The sequence below is a fragment of the Lytechinus variegatus genome, chromosome 16, assembly GCF_018143015.1.
Source record: "Lytechinus variegatus isolate NC3 chromosome 16, Lvar_3.0, whole genome shotgun sequence".
Classification (NCBI taxonomy): domain Eukaryota; kingdom Metazoa; phylum Echinodermata; class Echinoidea; order Temnopleuroida; family Toxopneustidae; genus Lytechinus; species Lytechinus variegatus.
In genome coordinates, this window is record NC_054755.1 from 7,219,790 (window position 1) to 7,238,368 (window position 18,579).

At 34.7% G+C, this 18,579-nt stretch overlaps 2 protein-coding genes across 2 annotated transcripts in view; both read left to right on the plus strand.

Annotated features, from left to right (window-relative positions):
- Positions 1-2,091: 2,091 nt before the first annotated feature.
- Positions 2,092-8,771, plus strand: LOC121429957 (alpha-N-acetylgalactosamine-specific lectin-like). Its single transcript, XM_041627224.1, has 5 exons — positions 2,092-2,277; positions 4,251-4,436; positions 5,834-5,932; positions 6,319-6,500; positions 7,430-8,771. Exons 1-5 carry the CDS (start codon positions 2,223-2,225, stop codon positions 7,715-7,717), a joined length of 810 nt encoding a protein of 269 aa, XP_041483158.1. The 5' UTR covers positions 2,092-2,222; the 3' UTR covers positions 7,718-8,771.
- Positions 8,772-11,422: 2,651 nt separating this feature from the next.
- The window catches only part of LOC121430358 (neurocan core protein-like), a 31,179-nt gene continuing 24,022 nt past the window's right edge, over positions 11,423-18,579 (plus strand). Inside the window, exons 1-3 of the mRNA XM_041627639.1 lie at positions 11,423-11,744; positions 12,293-12,484; positions 12,833-12,931. Coding sequence (XP_041483573.1) covers positions 11,687-11,744; positions 12,293-12,484; positions 12,833-12,931 — 349 coding nt within the window. The 5' untranslated portion in view covers positions 11,423-11,686. The remainder of the gene's footprint in view (positions 11,745-12,292; positions 12,485-12,832; positions 12,932-18,579) is intronic.

The following is an 18,579-nucleotide window of genomic DNA, read 5'->3' on the forward strand; positions in this document are numbered from 1 at the left end:
TGTTAATTCACTCCATCGAAACCGACTCCCGACCGATTATTATATCAAATAGCATATCATCAGTCGGTTGGTGTGACTCGCAAAAAAACATCATTATTATCAACATAACACTGCATTAGCGCCTTTGTGCTCGAACTTTAAGTACGGACCTTGTAGTAGGTCCATGCTTTAAGCAAATTCCATATACAGTGAAACAAGAAAGAGCGCATTGTTTAAGCCTGCCACTCTAACAACAAGTTGTTTAAACTTTTTGTTATTGTTTAAACTTTGAAAGCAACTTGTTTAAAAAGTTGAAACAATTATTTAAAAAGTTTATACAATAATTGCTAGAGTGACGGGATTACACAACGTGCTTAAAAAATTATAGAGCGTTTTTACAGTATAGTTAAGTTGATGGGGGACATTTGTTAATGAAAACATATGCCATTTGGGGAATAGCTTTTACCCCTGAAAATCAAGAACTATTGCGAAATGGACACCATCAGGGACCCGTTTCATAAAGTCTTACAACTACGATAACCTTGTCATTGCTTTAACTGCCATGGTAACCATGATCGTGATTGGCTGCAGTGCTCTGTTACCATGGTAGTTGCCATACTGTCAAAGTTAGCATAGTTGTAAATCTCTATGGAAAGGGCCCCCGGTTTGATAAAAATGATTAACCAATGACCAAATTCATTTCTAATCCTAGTTTAAGCAAATCCAGAATTCCTGACCCGCTTCTGCCCCGACCCTCTTCTGCCTAACGCCTCTGACCGTACGTGCTCCCGGGGTGGGCCTCTCCTTCTTTCTCGTAGTCTCGATTTCTGCCGGGGCTAGACTCGATAAGCTCCGCCTTTTCTAGCCCCGGTCACATTATTTACCATCGTATTTTGATTTTGTTGTATGTTTTTTTTCTTTCTTTTTTATGTAAACATTGAGTAATTTTCTTTTTTTTCATTTGTAATTGTGTACAGGGTTTTTAATGTGAAATAAAAGAAATGAAATGAAATACATATCCTCTGATATGAGAGGAACTGGCTTTGTTAGAATTTTTGCCAGTCTTTTCCACAACATGTTTTTATTTAAGAGTATAGACTGATTACTCAAGCCTGTGGCTTTTCAATCGTTTTCCTAGTATTACTGGAACAATAGTGGAAAGGAGCCAATGGCCAGTGGTATGAAGAATTGTCTTCTGAGCATGTACAGAAATGTTGTTTGATATATATTTTGGTTTAAGAGGTGATTAAGAGGTTTTTAATTCAGACCCCCTTCCAGAAAAGAATGTTTCGCGGTCACGGAATCGGAACTCAGCCTTATTCTTTTAACTGATTGTTTTTGTGATTTTTTTTGGTTTGGAAAGTAAATAACATTTTCCATTCGAAGTAAAATGTAATACCCTGGCCATGCATTACTTCAAGAAGAAAATGCTTGGAAAAGTTCACTCTTTAGTAAGTAGTAGAAAGTGAATTAAGAGTAATTTCGGAGTTTATTTTGCCACAATTTGGAGTGACCTTGCTCTAGAACGATTACACTCCAAATTACCATTCTTGAATTCTTACAATAAACGTGATCGCTTTCGATTATCAATTTCCTTTAAAAAGAGAAGGTAGTCGGTAATCCGCAACACGTAGCATGAAATGAGAATCGAAATATTGCAATATTGCATTAGATGAATGCAATCATTCGTATCTAAGCGCATCAAAGCATTCAATTTCATTAAAAAGAAGCTATAATATAATGATCGAATTGGCCCCAGTAACTGGTGCTTTGGCGAGGCCAACGTCATGCACCGATAGGAAGGAAAAGAAAAGAAAATAACAAATTAAATGGAAAATGACTACAAACTTTCCTATTTATCATTGAGCCATTAACCCTCCTGTATATCTACCGAGTATTGCAAAGAAGTCAAAATGCTAATAAAATAATAATAATAATAATATTATTATGGCTTAAAACTGGGTGAAAGCTGATTCGTTTTGTGGTGCTCCCGCTCTCCCCTCGTTCACACACACACACACACACACACACACACACACACACACACGCACACACACACACACACACCACCACCACCTCTCTCCTCCTTTCTCTGTTCGTACGAATGCACATGCTTTAGATAATTATCTCACCTTATCCTCTATAGTTCATTAATATATCATAACATCATCTCGGACAGTCAGGCTTATCGTATTTTAGAAAAACGCAATATACTCATACAATTATTAGTCTTTCTGGTCAAGATGGAAAGTCCTTTTATCAGACGTCCACTTTTCATGATCTTTCTTTTGCACTTGGGTAAGTAATAGGTATTCATTATAATGCATTTGTTCTTTTATTATTTTTTGGCTTAAATGACACATATTGGATGGTATTCTTGTCGTAATGGTTTAGTGAACATACATGTAATTTAAATTTGGACCACACTGTTTATGCCACTTGTACTTTTATTTATCAAGCGCAAATGATCTTTATTAAGCAGAGAAAAGACTTTTCCAAAAATTTTATAAATGAGATGAAAAGGACAATATGAGTTCAATAAACCAATTTTCGCGATCATGTTGCAATCTTGCACATTCGTACGAATAAATTCAACAATCGTAATAATAAGTATCCCCCTACCTTTAAGTAAGAAAAGCTAATACATGTAAAAGGCAATAGTTCTTAGATAACATCTATATGACAATAATAATTATCAATGGTGCAATATGGAAAGAAAGTGGAAACAATTGTCGTTATTGTCCCCCAAAATTAATTCAGCGTGCAAAGAGTAAATTAATTACATACATACATACATACATACATGTAGTTTGAACAGTATCTTTGTCATAAAAATGGAAAGGTAAGAAAAAGCAAGCATTCAATTGAAGAGGAGACTGAACTGTATGTTAGTATAGTTAACATTGGGTTTAACTAGCACGACACTACACCATTTCGCCAAAAACACAAAAAGGTTAAAAACTAGTTGCTAGGTTATGGAATCGTTGGTCTAAGCCGTGTCGCAACCCAAAACCATATCCACACATCTTGAAAGGGGAAAAGCAGACAAGCAGGTGAAGAAGTTGATTTTTTTTTTTAAATATTGAAATAATACATTTTTCGACAGCAGATCCCCTCCTTTTGCTACACTGCCCAGTTTTGGTATATGGAAGCAAGTGACACATATCCGTCAAAGAGTTATTGTTGTTTCTGAAACACCCTTTGTATGTTGGACGTTAAGGCAAAATTTGGGGAAGAAAATGATCGTTATATGGAAACACATTGAAGAAAATATGCTTTGAAATTGCATTGACGCCTATAATAAATAAAGAATAAATGGAAATAAAAAGTCATACTACAGGAGGCATCTGAATTTCAAAGTCAAAACTAGCAAGTTCTGTTCGCTGAGCTATGATTTACTACCCGATTAGGAAAACGAATCGAAGAATAAAACAGATTACGGATTTTAAAGCAATTTTTTTAGTTTCCAGAATTTCATTAAAAAACTGATCCATTTTCATTGACTGCCTGTCATAGCATCAGACATAATTGGTAGGTACTTAACGCATGAATGATTGTCAACGAAACATATTAGTGACTGGAAGAGATGATTCCTACCAACTACCTAGTTTTATCTATTACAGACATTTTTGCAATAAAATTAAATTGATAATAGCAATGTAGCGTTCATTTAGCACTTTTTTATGTTTCTTTATGTACGTGTTGGCTCAGCTGGTAGAGCGTCCATCTCACAACCGGGAGGTCGGGGGTTCAAGCCATGGTCGCGTCAGACCAAAAGACGTTAATTCAGGTTATTTTAGATGTCATATCGAACAATAAAACATAGATTTTTATTTCTTTTATTTTTTTGTCATTTCATAAGTGTTCAATTCCATCGTTCTATAAGACGCACTATACTGCTTTAGCACAGTACGCAAAAACTACTCACTCAGTCAGAAACGTATTGAACAATTAATTTCCTGTATAGTAGATATTATACATTTTATACTATTAATATTTGATGGGCTATCGTCGGCGAAGCGGTGTGTGTATGCAGCGTTTGAACGAGTACGCGGTCAGCCGTACACCACTTGGGAAATGAATATTGTCATAATATAGTACGCTCGACCTCAAATTATTTCCATCCTTACTAAAATTCTCATCGTCTTCAACAACTTATCCTGATATTCAATAACAAATGAACGATGCTGAAAGCAAAACGAATTACAGTTATCGAAAGTTAAAATATACTAATTCATGCATGAATGAAAATTTTCTTGTCTTTTTTTCAGATGCTGGTTTATCAACTCTGGGGAGTTTAGATACCAACCGTGTTATGTTTAATACCTTGCCATGTAACACTATCACCACTGCACACGGGACCTCTATTGGCCTGGTACCCAAAGCGGTAACTGATGGACAGTTGCCAGAGATTGGTAGGATAGGAGCAGCAAACAGTGTCGTCTGCAAACTTCCGGGTATGATGAAAGAAATAAAAAAAATTAACACTGAAAACCTGTGGTGTTAAGACTACACCAACGGTGTACATAGGGAGCTACACCAGTTATATCACGACAGTTTTAATTTATGCTGTATAGTTAAAATACCAACTAATGTTTCATAACATATTTGGTTATTTTGTTCGTCAGAATAGTCTTTTTCAAGATCCAGCGGTTTCGCTACAGTTGGTTTGTAACAATAATAACAATAAACACATCGTTTATTATGCGCCATCTATCTAGTAAACTATCCTGAGGCCTCAGATCCACTTGATCTACAAGCAGATTCTGAGACCGTCTACTACCATCATGGCTAAACCTGATTAAACCCACATGGTATTCTCTCAAGATCATCTAAATAGTTGATATTTACATTGAAAATATATAAACTTTACTAATAATAATCTACAGTATGTACAAGCTAGATGAAATTGCGGCTGGTAGCCCATATTCAGCTGCAACTATAATAATGCTGGCCTTCCATGGGGCCAGTGCAATGTGAGACAATAGTATTGGTCCAGTCATCACATTGTCCCATATCAACTGAGTCTTTATCACCTAGTCTGATGCAAAGCTATGTTTTGGGGACTAAAATAATAATAATAATAATAACAATAATAATAATAATAGTAATAATAATAATGATAATATTAATAATAATAATAATAATAATGGTCATTTTTTGTGTAGCGCAGAACACAAAACAAAAAGTGTCTGCGCCATACCTTAAAACATCCATCCGAGGCCAACTTTTTGCTCTGTCATGGAATCATTTTAAACTATCATTTTAAGTACTTTTTTGTCAGAAGTGTTTTCATTAATTTATTACGACCATAAAATTATTATAGACATACAGTGTAATGAAAAGAATAAAAGATTGGATTTAAATAATGACGAATGGGGGACCCCAAGGAATAACAGAGCTGTTATGCTCAACAGCTCTGAAATGGGCTATCCAATCGCGTCATATAATTATTAGTGCTTTGAAAGATATTGCGTATGTTATATTTCGTTTTTCTTTTGATTTTGGAAATAAAACAAACAACGGATGAGATCTGATGTAAATATGACAAGTAATTATTGGTAAATAAAATGATCAATATAGAGGCCAACCAATACAAGCAAATATGTAAAGTTTGAGTCAGAAATCACCTACGAAGGGTTTCCCTTTCATTTAATAAAAAAACGTCATTAAAAGATCCAATTATCCACGTAAAGATCACAGTGTTGTATACATGTGTGAAACCTTGAATTTATTACATCATATGCGAACAACTCAATAACCAAATGAGTTAACAAGCATATACTATGAATTAATATTTGTATTATACTTGTTTCATTACAATTCATTGCGTACGTAATCTATCTGTTTTTAGCGTGCCTTTCTCAACCTTGCCTTAATGGAGGGAACTGTGTGGAGACCCATCTAGGCTTCGCATGCAATTGCGCTCAGGATTTCTATGGCGTACAATGTGGTAAGTCCACAAGGGCGTTTCGTTTGTTATTCTGGCTATGCTTGCATATCATGGTAGGAGGGAAAGAGGGGGGGGGGGGGCTTCATCGACTTGGTTATCAGTGAAGTTTCATAGGCTATATTTTTTTTTTCATATTTTATTCAGATTTAAGAAAATTTTCGAATCAGTATCATACCTATCGTTCTTTTCTCATAAGAGGTTTATCATTTGGGAATTGAGGACCCCGGAAAACTAATCATAAAAAGGGATTTATGATTTAATGATGAAATCTTGCATTAGAAAAAATACTTACGCTTTTTTGATCTCGAGTGTTATCAATGGACTGATAAGAACAGAATTTTTCGCTCACTTACTCTCCTTTTTTCTCTCACTCATTCCAACTCTAGAGAATCGATATTGCCCAGATACCTTTAGTCATTTTCGAGGCAATTGCTATATCTACGTAAAAACTACGGTGGACTTTGACACCGCGCTATCTTACTGTCGAGCTGCCGGAGAGAATGTAGATCTGGCTTCTGTTCATAGCACCGAGGAGTTGGATTTCATGACGAGCCTTTGCGAAGCACACGTATGTCAGTTTTTATTACATCGTTTTCCTTGCAATTTGTTCGGTGAAATTGATCCCAAGATTATTGAGCCCCTACCCAAGGGGGAGGGGGGGGGGGCACATTCCCCTTTATGACCCTAAATCAGTTTCCTATCATTGAAGTTGACGATGTTTTATGATAAAATTTTACTCCTTTTTTCTAGGGGTGGGGGTAATAAGTGACCCTTTTACCTTGACATTTAGGGGAATGAAAAGTTAATTATTTGGAGCCAAGACTATATTTAAAAAGAAGCTTGTGCCACCGCCAGTTTAGTCATGTTGAATCCGCTCAAAACTAATACAAACCATGATACTGATCTCCACCTTGCTCTGACTCAAAATACAAAGTTTCACAATCAAATGTCCCGGGGAAAAGGTAATGACCTTCCGAACCATGTTTTATGACATCAGAAATAACACGACAAGTAACGATAAAGATGTGAACGAGGATAGTAGATGATTGCAATGCAAGTGTAACGAAGATGATGATAATGGTTATAACGACGATCATGGTAATAATAATGATAATTATAGAATACTACTAATAATGATGCTAAAGATGATGAAGGTGATGGTGATGTTTAATATAATAATTATTATCATCACCACTCATCATCACCATCACCATCATCATCACCATCATCACCATCATTTTCATCATCATCATCATCACCATCATCATCATCATCATCATCACCACCATCATCACCATTATCATAATCATCATCATCACCATCATCATCATCATCACTCATCCTCATCTTTTATAATAATAATTATGTGACAATTACTATATTGGTATCAATAATAATCTAATCTTTTATTCACTATTCTATTTTCCCACCGAACCCATTCCCGATGACACCCCGCCCTCCGCCCATTTCTGATGACGCATCAACCATGTCTTTCAGTCTGACTGTACCTACTCGCAATGGATCGGCCTCAATCGGACTTCGTACTCCGTCCCGTTCGGGTGGACGGATGGGACGCCCTTCAACTACACGGCCTGGGGGAATAATGAACCATCTAGTGATGGAAGTGACTTCTGGGCAGAGCTCTGCGTAGAGATGATCTTTCCCGGTGTGAAAGCGATGAATGCAACAAATCCCAAGGATTCTCACATTGAACATGCAAAATGGAACACCAAGAACTGTAAAGGTTACTACATCTCATATGCTTGCAAGTTTCCACTTGACTAAATTTACAGACGTTGTTAAAAGTTGGAAATCACTGTATGTAATGTGGGCTTTCCAAATTGGCAGGACAGTGCAGATTCATTCATAAAACCTCTTTTTCCGAATTGAAGATGATGACAATGAGGTATATGGTCGAAATCACATTACTTTCCATGTTCATGACGTTATCATTTAGTAGTAAGCAATAGAGTATTTTTTTTCTCTGAAGGATCTCCTGCGCAAAGTACATGTAGGATAGGAGAGGATGATGTGATGATAGAATAAACGGGTGTATGGGTCCTATAACTCAAGAACAATATTAAAGGAATCACGAAATTAACGGCTACTCTACATTATTATTGCATTGTCTTGTGTCTTGAGCTATGCAAGGGACAGTGAATATTTAAAAATGCATACATCGACAGATAGAGCACGAAGTTATTGATATCTTCATGCATAGACTTCTACAGAATTATGACTCCTTATAAAGTCTTTCGATATATTGGCTAATTGATGAATGATTTGAGGAGCAAACTCTATTCTGTTTGTGGTATTTTGGGGGCTATTTTTTCTTACAGAAAATACCTTAGGCAAATAAAGTTATTTAGACTACCGTATTTATCATGCTTGCAAATCATTACGGCTGTCTCTTTCGTTCATGAAATTTCATTGCATATAATTGTCACGTCTCCTTTGTGTTTTTCACTGAATGACTATGACTACAAATTACTTGATTCTAATGATATTGATTTGTTCTGTAGTAATTTTGTAGTTATGTTTATACTCAATAGTATATGCATATATATGATGAAATGAACGCATCGATAAATTCAGACTCAACTCAAACATGGACTACATAATGGAAATCCTATTTTTTGAAACATTTGATACGATCCTGAATGTTGTTTTGATTCAGGTGAGTGGGATGATAATAAGTTCGAGAGATTTATATGTCACATAAATTTTGCAACAGTCATGCCATCTGCAAAATGTTGTCAATGATGTTGACGAATAATGGATTTTATCGATATGAGTTTCTTGCTCAGTAGTTGTGAATTGATTCATGAAATAAAGTCAACAAAACAGTAAAACAGTTCGATTGTGGTTGTGTCTGTAATCTATGTTGCGCAGTATGATTAGTCAGAGGGCCTGTATTCTGAAAACGGGGTCTGGTCGAAAGCTAGGGTTTATCTTTGTGGCTATGGAGAGCCAAATGTGATGCAAATAATCCATAATCTCAAAGTACAGGTTAGATCTTCATTTATGAGCTTATACAGTAATCGAATCAGCCGTAACTGTCAGGGAAATAATCATTAAAATAGTTTTCTACACCATTAAAGGAAACAAAAAGCCAAGAAGAGAAGTAATCTTATTTGAAAGAGTAAAATGAGAGGAACAATTTAATAAAAGTTTCATCAAAATCGGTTATGAAATGAGCAAGTTATGGGATTTTGAAAACTCTTGTTTTACTTTCTATGGGCATCCTCAAATTGGTAAAACGTGCTTCAAAGTGGCTGATTTTGTGGACAACTCTCCATTTGTTATGTACACAAATTTTCAGATTTTTCTCATTATCTTTCAAATTGCATCTTGCCTCCTGAGCACAACATATGTCATGGGAAAATATAATCCACACTATATATGTCAAGGTCAGGAGGAGATAATGTGAAAAATGTAAAATAAAGGGGAATATCTGAAATATGTATACAAAACAAATGGAGAGTTGTCCACAAAAACAGCCATTTTGAAACACGTTTGCCAATTCGAGGATCCACATAGAAAGTACAACAAGACTTTTCAGTCGTCCATAACTTGCTTATTTCATAATCGATTTTGATGAAACCTTTTTAAAATTGTTCCTCTCATTTTTATCTTTCCAATAAGATTGCTTCTCTTCTTGGGTTTGGTTTCCTTTAATTGAAGGACGAGCACATTAGGCCTAAACGTAAGGAATCATCTCAACAAAATGATCACATTTTCGGCTTCCCATGGAAGAACTCCCATGGCCTAATTTAAGCAAGACCTCCGAATTGTTAAATTGGACATCAAAATGTGTAATTTAGTATGCAATATGAAAATCGATATTGAGATGATACGATAAGTATACGAATGACGCACATTATTTTGTCATGCCCCAATCCCCCGTCTTTACACCAATAATAGCTCTTTATAAAAGATTTGAATTATCAGTCTTCTTAGACCACTCATGGTCTAGGGCGCCTGTCTATACATGAAAAGTCCGGGGTTCGATCCCGGCCGCGGCACCTATGCCCATGAGCAAGGCATTTAATCTACAATGCTCTTTTATTCTGCTTTCAAATAAGTAGAAATGCTATATGCATTATTGGTAACTTGGTGTTCACTTGTTTTAAAAAAAATTGAGGACGTCGAGAACCTTGATTATAATAAGTAATTTCATGCCTTAGCCCAAAACCGCGGCACTGTGCACCATCAACCAATTATTTTATTAAGAACCATTTCGAAACAAATAGAGCATAAAATAATTAACAACCCCTTCAACTGCTCTTCTGCTTAAAAAAACACCCTCGCACAAACACACACACGCACCCTCCTACACTCAAATACAAAAACCTCTCTCCAGGTCACGAGCCATTGATAATTACACCCTCTACCCTTTACCCCCCCTCTCGTTCACCCCTCCCACTCTTCCCCTTCAAAGTTGTCACCTGCTTCCTTCCCGTTGGTGGGAAAACGGGGGCTAATCCCTAACAAAAGGGTGATTTGAATAAAAAGAGAAAAGTCCAACAAGCATAACACTGAACATTTCATAAAAATCGGATGTAAAATAAGAAAGTTATGACATTTCAAAGTTTCATTTAATTTCACAAAACAGTTATATGCACATCCTGGTCGAAATGCAAACCAGGAGACTGATGACGTCATCCACTCACTATTTATTTTTGGTAGTTTATTATATGAAATATGAACTATTCTAATTCTCTCAAGTAAAACAACAATTAATTTTTCGCCGAACATGTGGAATTAGCATTGTTTAATACTATATGGTTCACTTATGTTGGTCTTATTGTCAAATCTGTAAAAATTAAAATATTGTATAATTGAAACAATAATAAAAAAAGAAATAGTGAGTGATGGACATCATCGATTTACTCATTTGTATGTCACTGAGTTGTGCATTTCACTGTTTTGTAAAATACAAGCGAAACTTCAAAATGCCATAGCTTTCTTATTTTATATCCGATTTCGCTGAAATTTTCAGCGTTATGCTAGTTTTTTCTCTATTTATTCAAATAAACATTATTACGGGGTGTACTTGATCTTTAATCAGAGACACATATATCTCCAATTATTGTAGAAAGACACAAAAGTGTGTTTAATGCGTTCAGAATATAAGAAAATTGATTTTACAAAAACTGATAAAAAATCCCCCTCTTTTAAGTGGACAAGAGCAATGCTACAATTATCGTTGTTATGTATAGTTCAAGTCCAAGATTTATTTCATTTCTCAACTCAATACAATATAAGAAATAAATACACAGATATAAAATGATAACCATACAAATCAATACAAATTAATTTACATTGCAAGCAATATGACTATACAAGAAGAGTATATATATCACTATAACTTCTTTTATAATGATGGATGGGTCTTATACTGCACTTGGAACCGCATTTTGGGGAAAGAAATAGAATGATTCAGAAATATAGCGCATGTTTGTTCCTGTCTATCTGCCCATCCTACCTCCCCCTGCACCATCCTTTCTTCACACCACCGGTCTTTTTTTCTGCAAACACCCGACCTCCTTTTCCTACATACAGGACTATACAAATCCATTAATTTGCACTCAAGATTAATATACCCTAGCCTTCACCTCATATTGTTTTTAACTGGATTAAAATTTCTCGATTAAAATTGAACTGAACTGCACCTCCATTTTGGGGGCATCTTCGTTTCATAACCAATTACTCTACTAAACCGAGATACACTACGCGACAGCGTTCCTGTTCATGATGGAAACTACTTTTACTACACACCAATTTGTGATCATCCTCCATTATTATTTAGGTAAGCATTCCATAAATTATAATGATCATTTTTTAATCTAAGTATTATAAAAAAATCTTATTTATATAGTGCATTTATGGTACAACTGACGCAGTTAATCATCTTCTTTCTCCTAAATGATAACGACAGTGCAAACAATCACGTTATCATGGTAAATAGATAGTTAAAAATGTTAAACGAAATGTTTGAAGAGTGGTTCAATAATTTACCCTTCACAATACAGAACTTAAGGTGTATCATGTTTGTAGAATTTTCTTAGTCAAATAAAATTCTCATATTGTTATGGTGATGTTTTCTGTATAGTTATTTACCCTTTTCGATAGCATGCTTATTTACCATTTTCTTATGTTCATCATACTGTGTCACAGCACAAGATCTAATGAAACAGTAATTAAAACTATATCAAAGGAAATAGTTCATTAGATTTTTAAACACATATTTACTAGACATTTACGTTTGCAACCTTACCAAATACAGTCATGGCGAAAGGAATGGATGTCTATTTCTTATGAATGAATGTACATGTACGTGACGTTTATATTTTTCAGTATTTAAAGTAACAGCTTACGACAACCTGGTTACAAACAACGCCATTTGCAACTTCCCATCATGCAACACGATCGAATTAAAAAGTGGGATTTCAATTCGCTTGCAACCAAAAATCGTAACTGGGATGACGAATGAAGAAGCCAGGTGGCCAGAGGTGAAAAGAGCCAACAATTACGTATGCAAACTTCCAGGTATGCGGATCATATTCAAATTCAAATTCGTATTTATTAATTTCATAAGAAAATAATTTAATCCCAACAACTCCAAAGCCCACGAAATGTTCGTGGAAAAGAAGGAAACCATGGAAAAGAAGGAAAAGGGGTGACAAGATGAAATGCAATATCATTTGTTTTATTATAATAGTCTTAAATAGATGAAAATTTTCGCTCTCTCGCGACCTTTAAATTGCTCCATACACATTTTTCACCTCCGACATATATTGTTGGCCCATTGTGCCACATCAGCTATCATCACTATCATCATCAACACCACCATCATCAATCAATTTCTATAAACCTTTGATTTTGTTCATTATACAGCATGTCTTTCTGCCCCTTGTCTAAATGGAGCATCATGTGTGGAGACATTCCAAGGCTTTATCTGCAAATGTTCTCCGGGTATTTACAGCGAACATTGTGGTAAGAAAATTTAGGTAATCATAACCAAGCTTAACTTGGTAATTGGAAATTACAAAAAATGAAACGAGAAAAGTACTCCTTATCATCATGCGACAAGAAAAGTTTAAAGACATAAATAAGTCCTAATATTATGAGTAAATAGAATGAAATGTATAGAGCTTTAAGGAATGGGATGGATAGATCTTTACAGAATGTAAGAGATAGAGTTATAAAGAAATGAATGGATGGATCATTAACCTTAGAGAATGGAATGGATAAAACTTGTAAATAGAATTGAAAGAGCTAAAAGGAACTGAATGGGTCGAACTTTAAAGAACTGAAGTTGATAGGGTTTTAGAGAAGGCAGTGGTTAGAGCTTTAGAGAATGGAAATGATAGAGCTCGAAGGAATGAAATGGAAAGAGCTTTCGAGAAGTGAATGGATAGATCTTTGAAGAATGGAATGGGGAGAGCTTTCGAGAACTGAATGGATAGATCTTTGAAGAATGGAATGGGGAGAGCTTTCGAGAACTGAATGGATAGATCTTTGAAGAATGGAATGGGGAGAGCTTTCGAGAACTGAATGGATAGATCTTTGAAGAATGGAATGGGGAGAGCTTTCGAGAACTGAATGGATAGATCTTTGAAGAATGGAATGGGGAGAGCTTTCGAGAACTGAATGGATAGATCTTTGAAGAATGGAATGGGGAGAGCTCTAAAGAATCGATGGGAAAGAGCTTTAAAGAGTGGAATGGATAGAGCTTTAAAAAACAAATGGATAGAGCTTTAAAGAATAGAATGAATGGATAGAGCTTTAAAGAACTGGATGGATAAAGCTTTGAATGATGAAATGGAGAGAGCTTTAAGGAACCGAATGGATAGAGCTTCAAAGACTAAAGCTCTATCCTCTGAATGGAAAAAGCTTGAGATAATGGAATTGAAAGAGCTTTAAAGAATGGAACAAATGGATAGACCTTTAAAGACCTGAGTGGATAGAGCACTATGTAATAGATAGAGCTATAAAGAACTGAATCGATGGATCTTTATGGAATAGCATAGCGCTTTAGAGAATGGAATAAATAGTACTTGGAAAAATAGAATTGAAAGAGCTTAAAGGAACTGAATGGGTTGGGCTTTAAAGAATTGAAGTGTTTAGGGTTTTAGAGACTGCAATGGATAGATCTTTAAAGAATGGAATTAGCTCTAAAGAATCGTTGGGGTAGAGCTTTAAAGAATGGATTGGATATAGCTTTAAAGATGGTAATGGATAGAGCATTAAAGAGTTGAATGGGCAGGGATTAAAGAATGGAATGGAGAGAGCTTAAGGAACTGAATGGATATAGTTTCGAAGACTGAAGCTCTATCCTCTGAATGGAAAGAGCTTGAAATAATGTAACGAATGGATAGATCTCTAAAGAATGTAATAGGGTTAGAACGAACTGAATGGATGGATGTTTAAAGAATGGCTTACGTAGAGTTTTACAGAAAAGAATGGATAGAGCTATAAAGAATGGAATGGATAGAGATTTAAAGAACTGAATGGATAGAGCATTTAAAGAGCTGAATAGATAGAGCTTTAAGGAATGGAATGGAGAGAGTTTTAAGGAAATGAATGGATAGAGCTTCAAAGACAGAGGCTCTATCCTCTGAATAGAAAGAACTTGAAATAATGGAATGGATAGAGCTTTGAACATCAAATTGGAGAGAGCTTTAAAGACGGGAATAAATGGAAAGAGCTTTAAAGAAGTCATTGAAAAGAGCTTTAAAGAATGGAATGGATAGAGCTTTAAAGAACTGAATGGATGGAGCATTAAAGAACTGAGTGGACAGAGCATTAAAGAGCTGAATGGATAGAGCTTCAAAGACTGAAGGTCTATTCTCTGAATGGAAAGAGCTTGAAATAATAGAATGGATAGGGATTTGAATATCAAAATGGAGAGAGCTTTAAAGACTGGAATAAATGGATAGAGTTTTAAAGAAGTCATTGAATATAGCTTTAAAAAATGGAATGGATAGAGCTTCAAAGAACCGAATAGATGGAGCTTCAAAAAACTGAAGAGACGGAGCTTCAAATAATGGATTCGATAAAGGTTTAAAGAACAAATGGATGTATCTTTAAAGAATGGAATGAATGAATGAATGAATAGAAATTTAAAGACCTGAATGGATAGAGCTTAAAAGAACTGCATGGATAGATCTTTAAAGAATGGAATGGATAGAGCTTTAAATATCAAAATGGAGAGCTTTTAAGAATGGAATGAGTGAATAGAACTTTAAAGAACTGAATGGATAGAGCTTTTGAAGAATGGAATGAATATAGCTTGAAAGAACTGAATGGATAGAGCTTCAAAGCACTGAAGGGACGAAGCTTTAAATAATGGAATGGAGAAGGTTTTAAAGAATGAAATGGATAGAGCTTTAAAGAACTGAAGCTCTATCCTCTGAGTGAAAAGAGCTTGAAATAATGGGATGTATAGAGTTTTAAAAAACGCCTGTGTAGAGCTTTAAAGAATGGAATGAATGAATAGAACTTTAAAGAACAGAATTGATAGAGCTTTTAATGAATGGAATGAATATAGCTTGAAAAAAATTGAATGAATAGGGCTTCAAAGAACTGAAGGGACAGAGCTTTAAAGAATGGAAAGGAGAGAGCTTTAAAGAACTGAATGGATAGAGCTTTTGAAGAATGGAATGAATAGAGCTTGAAAAAACTGAATGGATAGAGCTGTAAAGAATGGAATGGACAGGGCATAAAAGAACAAAATTTGATAGAGCTTAAAGGATGGAATGGATAGAATCTTAAAGAACTGAATGGATAGAACATTAAAGAGCTAAATGGATAGAGCTTCAAAGACTGAAGGTCTATTCTCTGAATGGAAATAGCTTGAAATAATGGAATGGATAGAGCTTTAAATATCAAAATGGAGACAGCTTTAAAGAATGGAATGAATGGATAGAGCTTTATAGAACTCAATGGATAGAGCTTTAGATAATGGAATGGATAGAGCTTTAAAGAACTCAACGGATAGAGAACTGAATGGATAGAGCTTTTGAAGAATGGAATGAATAGAGCTTGAAAGAACTGAATGAATAAAGCTTTAAAGAACTGAAGGGACAGAGCTTTAAATAATAGAATGGATAAAGCTTCAAAGACTGAAACTCTATCCTCTGAATGGAAAGAGCTTGAAATAATGGAATGTATAGAGTTAAAAAAAACAAATGTATAGAGTTTTAAAGAATGGAATGAATGAATGAATAGAACTTTAAAGAAGTGAATCGATAGAGCATTAAAGAGCTGAAAGGATAGAGCTTTAAAGATTGGAATGAATAAAGCTTGAAAGAACTGAATGGATAAAGCTTCAAAGAATGGAATGGTTAGAGCTTTAAAGAACTAAATGGATAGAGCTTTAAAGAATGGAATGAATAGAGCTTTAAAGAACTGAATGTATAGAGCTTCTGAAGAGTGGAAAGAATATAGCTTGAAAGAACAAATGAATAGAGCTTTAAAGAATGGAATGGATAAAACTTTATTGAGGTTAAAGAATTGAATAGATGGAGCTATAAAATGCTTTAAATAATGGATAGAACTTCTTAAGATGAGAATGTGGAAAGCTTTAAGGAACTGAATGGATATAGCTTCAAAGATTGAAGCACTATCCTCTGAATGAAAAAAGCTTGAAATAATGGAATGGATAGAGTTTTAGAAAAAAACAAATGTATAGAGCTTGAAAGAATGGAATGAATGAATAGAACTTTAAAGAACTGAATGGATAGAGTATTAAACAGCTGAATGGATATAGCTTTAAATAGTGAAATGGAGACAGCTTTAAGGAACTGAATGGATATATCGTCAAAGACTGAAGCTCTATCCTCTGAATGGAAAGAGCTTGAAATAGCGGAACGGATAGAGCTTTGAAAAAACAAATCGATAAAGCTTTAAAAAAAATGGAATGAATGGATAGAGCTTTAAAGAACTGAGTGTAAAGAGCTTCAAAGAATGGAATGGATAGAGCTTTAATTATCAAAATGGAGAGAGCTTTAAAGAATGGAATGAATGGATAGAGCTTTAAAGAACTCATTGGATAGAGCTTTAAAGAATGGAATGGGTAGAGCCTGAAAGCACTGAATGGATAGAGCTTCAAAGAATGGAATGGATGGAGCTTTAAATATCAAAATGGAGACAGCTTTAAAGAATGGAATGAATGGATAGAGCTTTATAGAACTAAATGGATAGAGCTTTAAAGAATGGAAAGGATAGAGCTTCAAAGAACTGAAGGGACAGAGCTTTAAATAATAGAATGGATATAGCTTCAAAGACTGAAACTCTATCCTCTGAATGGAAAGAGTTTGAAATAAAGGAATGGATAGTGTTAAAAAACACAAATGAATAGAGCTTTAAAGAATGGAATGAATGAATAGAACTTTAAAGAACTGAATGGATAGAGCATGAAAGAGCTGAATGGATAGAGCTTTTAAGATTGGAATAGATAAAAGCTTGAAAGAACTGAATGGATGAAGCTTCAAAGAATTGAATGGTTAGAGCTTTAAAGAACTAAATGGATAGAGCTTTTGAAGAATGGAATGAATAGGCTTGAAAGAACTGAATGAATAAAGCTTCAAAGAACTGAAGGGACAGAGCTTTAAATAATATAATGGATATAGCTTCAAAGACTGAAACTCTATCCTCTGAATGGAAAAAGCTTGAAATAATGGAATAGATAGAGTTAAAAAAAAAATGTATAGAGCTTTAAAGAATGGAATGAATGAATGAATAGAACTTTAAAGAACTGAATCGATCGAGCATTAAAGAGCTGAATGGATAGAGCATTAAAGATTGGAATGGATAAAGCTTGAAAGAACTGAATGGATAAAGCTTCAAAGAATGGAATGGTTAGAGCTTTAAAGAACTAAATGGATAGAGCTTTAAAGAATGGAATGGATAGAGCTTTAAAGAACTGAATGTATAGAGCTTCTGAAGAATGGAAAGAATATAGCTTGAAAGAACAAATGAATAGAGCTTTAAAGAATGGAATGGATAAAGCTTTATTGAGGTTAAAGAATTGAATAGATGGAGCTTTAAAATGCTTTAAATAATGGATAGAACTTCTTAAGATGAGAATGTGGAAAGCTTTAAGGAACTGAATGGATATAGCTTCAAAGATTGAAGCACTATCCTCTGAATGAAAAAAGCTTGAAATAATGGAATGGATAGAGTTTTAGAAAAAAACAAATGTATAGAGCTTGAAAGAATGGAATGAATGAATAGAACTTTAAAGAACTGAATGGATAGAGTATTAAACAGCTGAATGGATAGAGCTTTAAATAGTGAAATGGAGACAGCTTTAAGGAACTGAATGGATATATCGTCAAAGACTGAAGCTCTATCCTCTGAATGGAAAGAGCTTGAAATAGTGGAACGGATAGAGCTTTGAAAAAACAAATCGATAAAGCTTTAAAAAAATGGAATGAATGGATAGAGCTTTAAAGAACTGAGTGGAAAGAGCTTCAAAGAATGGAATGGATAGAGCTTTAATTATCAAAATGGAGAGAGCTTTAAAGAATGGAATGAATGGATAGAGCTTTAAAGAACTCATTGGATAGAGCTTTAAAGAATGGAATGGATAGAGCCTGAAAGCACTGAATGGATAGAGCTTCAAAGAATGGAATGGA

Coding starts and splice junctions, on each gene's coding strand:
- LOC121429957 (XM_041627224.1), top strand. CDS start 2,223: ATGGAAAGTCCTTTTATCAGACGTCCACTTTTCATGATCTTTCTTTTG. Junction 4,437..5,833: donor TGTCGTCTGCAAACTTCCGG/GTATGATGAAAG, acceptor ATCTGTTTTTAG/CGTGCCTTTCTCAACCTTGC. Junction 6,501..7,429: donor CGAGCCTTTGCGAAGCACAC/GTATGTCAGTTT, acceptor CATGTCTTTCAG/TCTGACTGTACCTACTCGCA.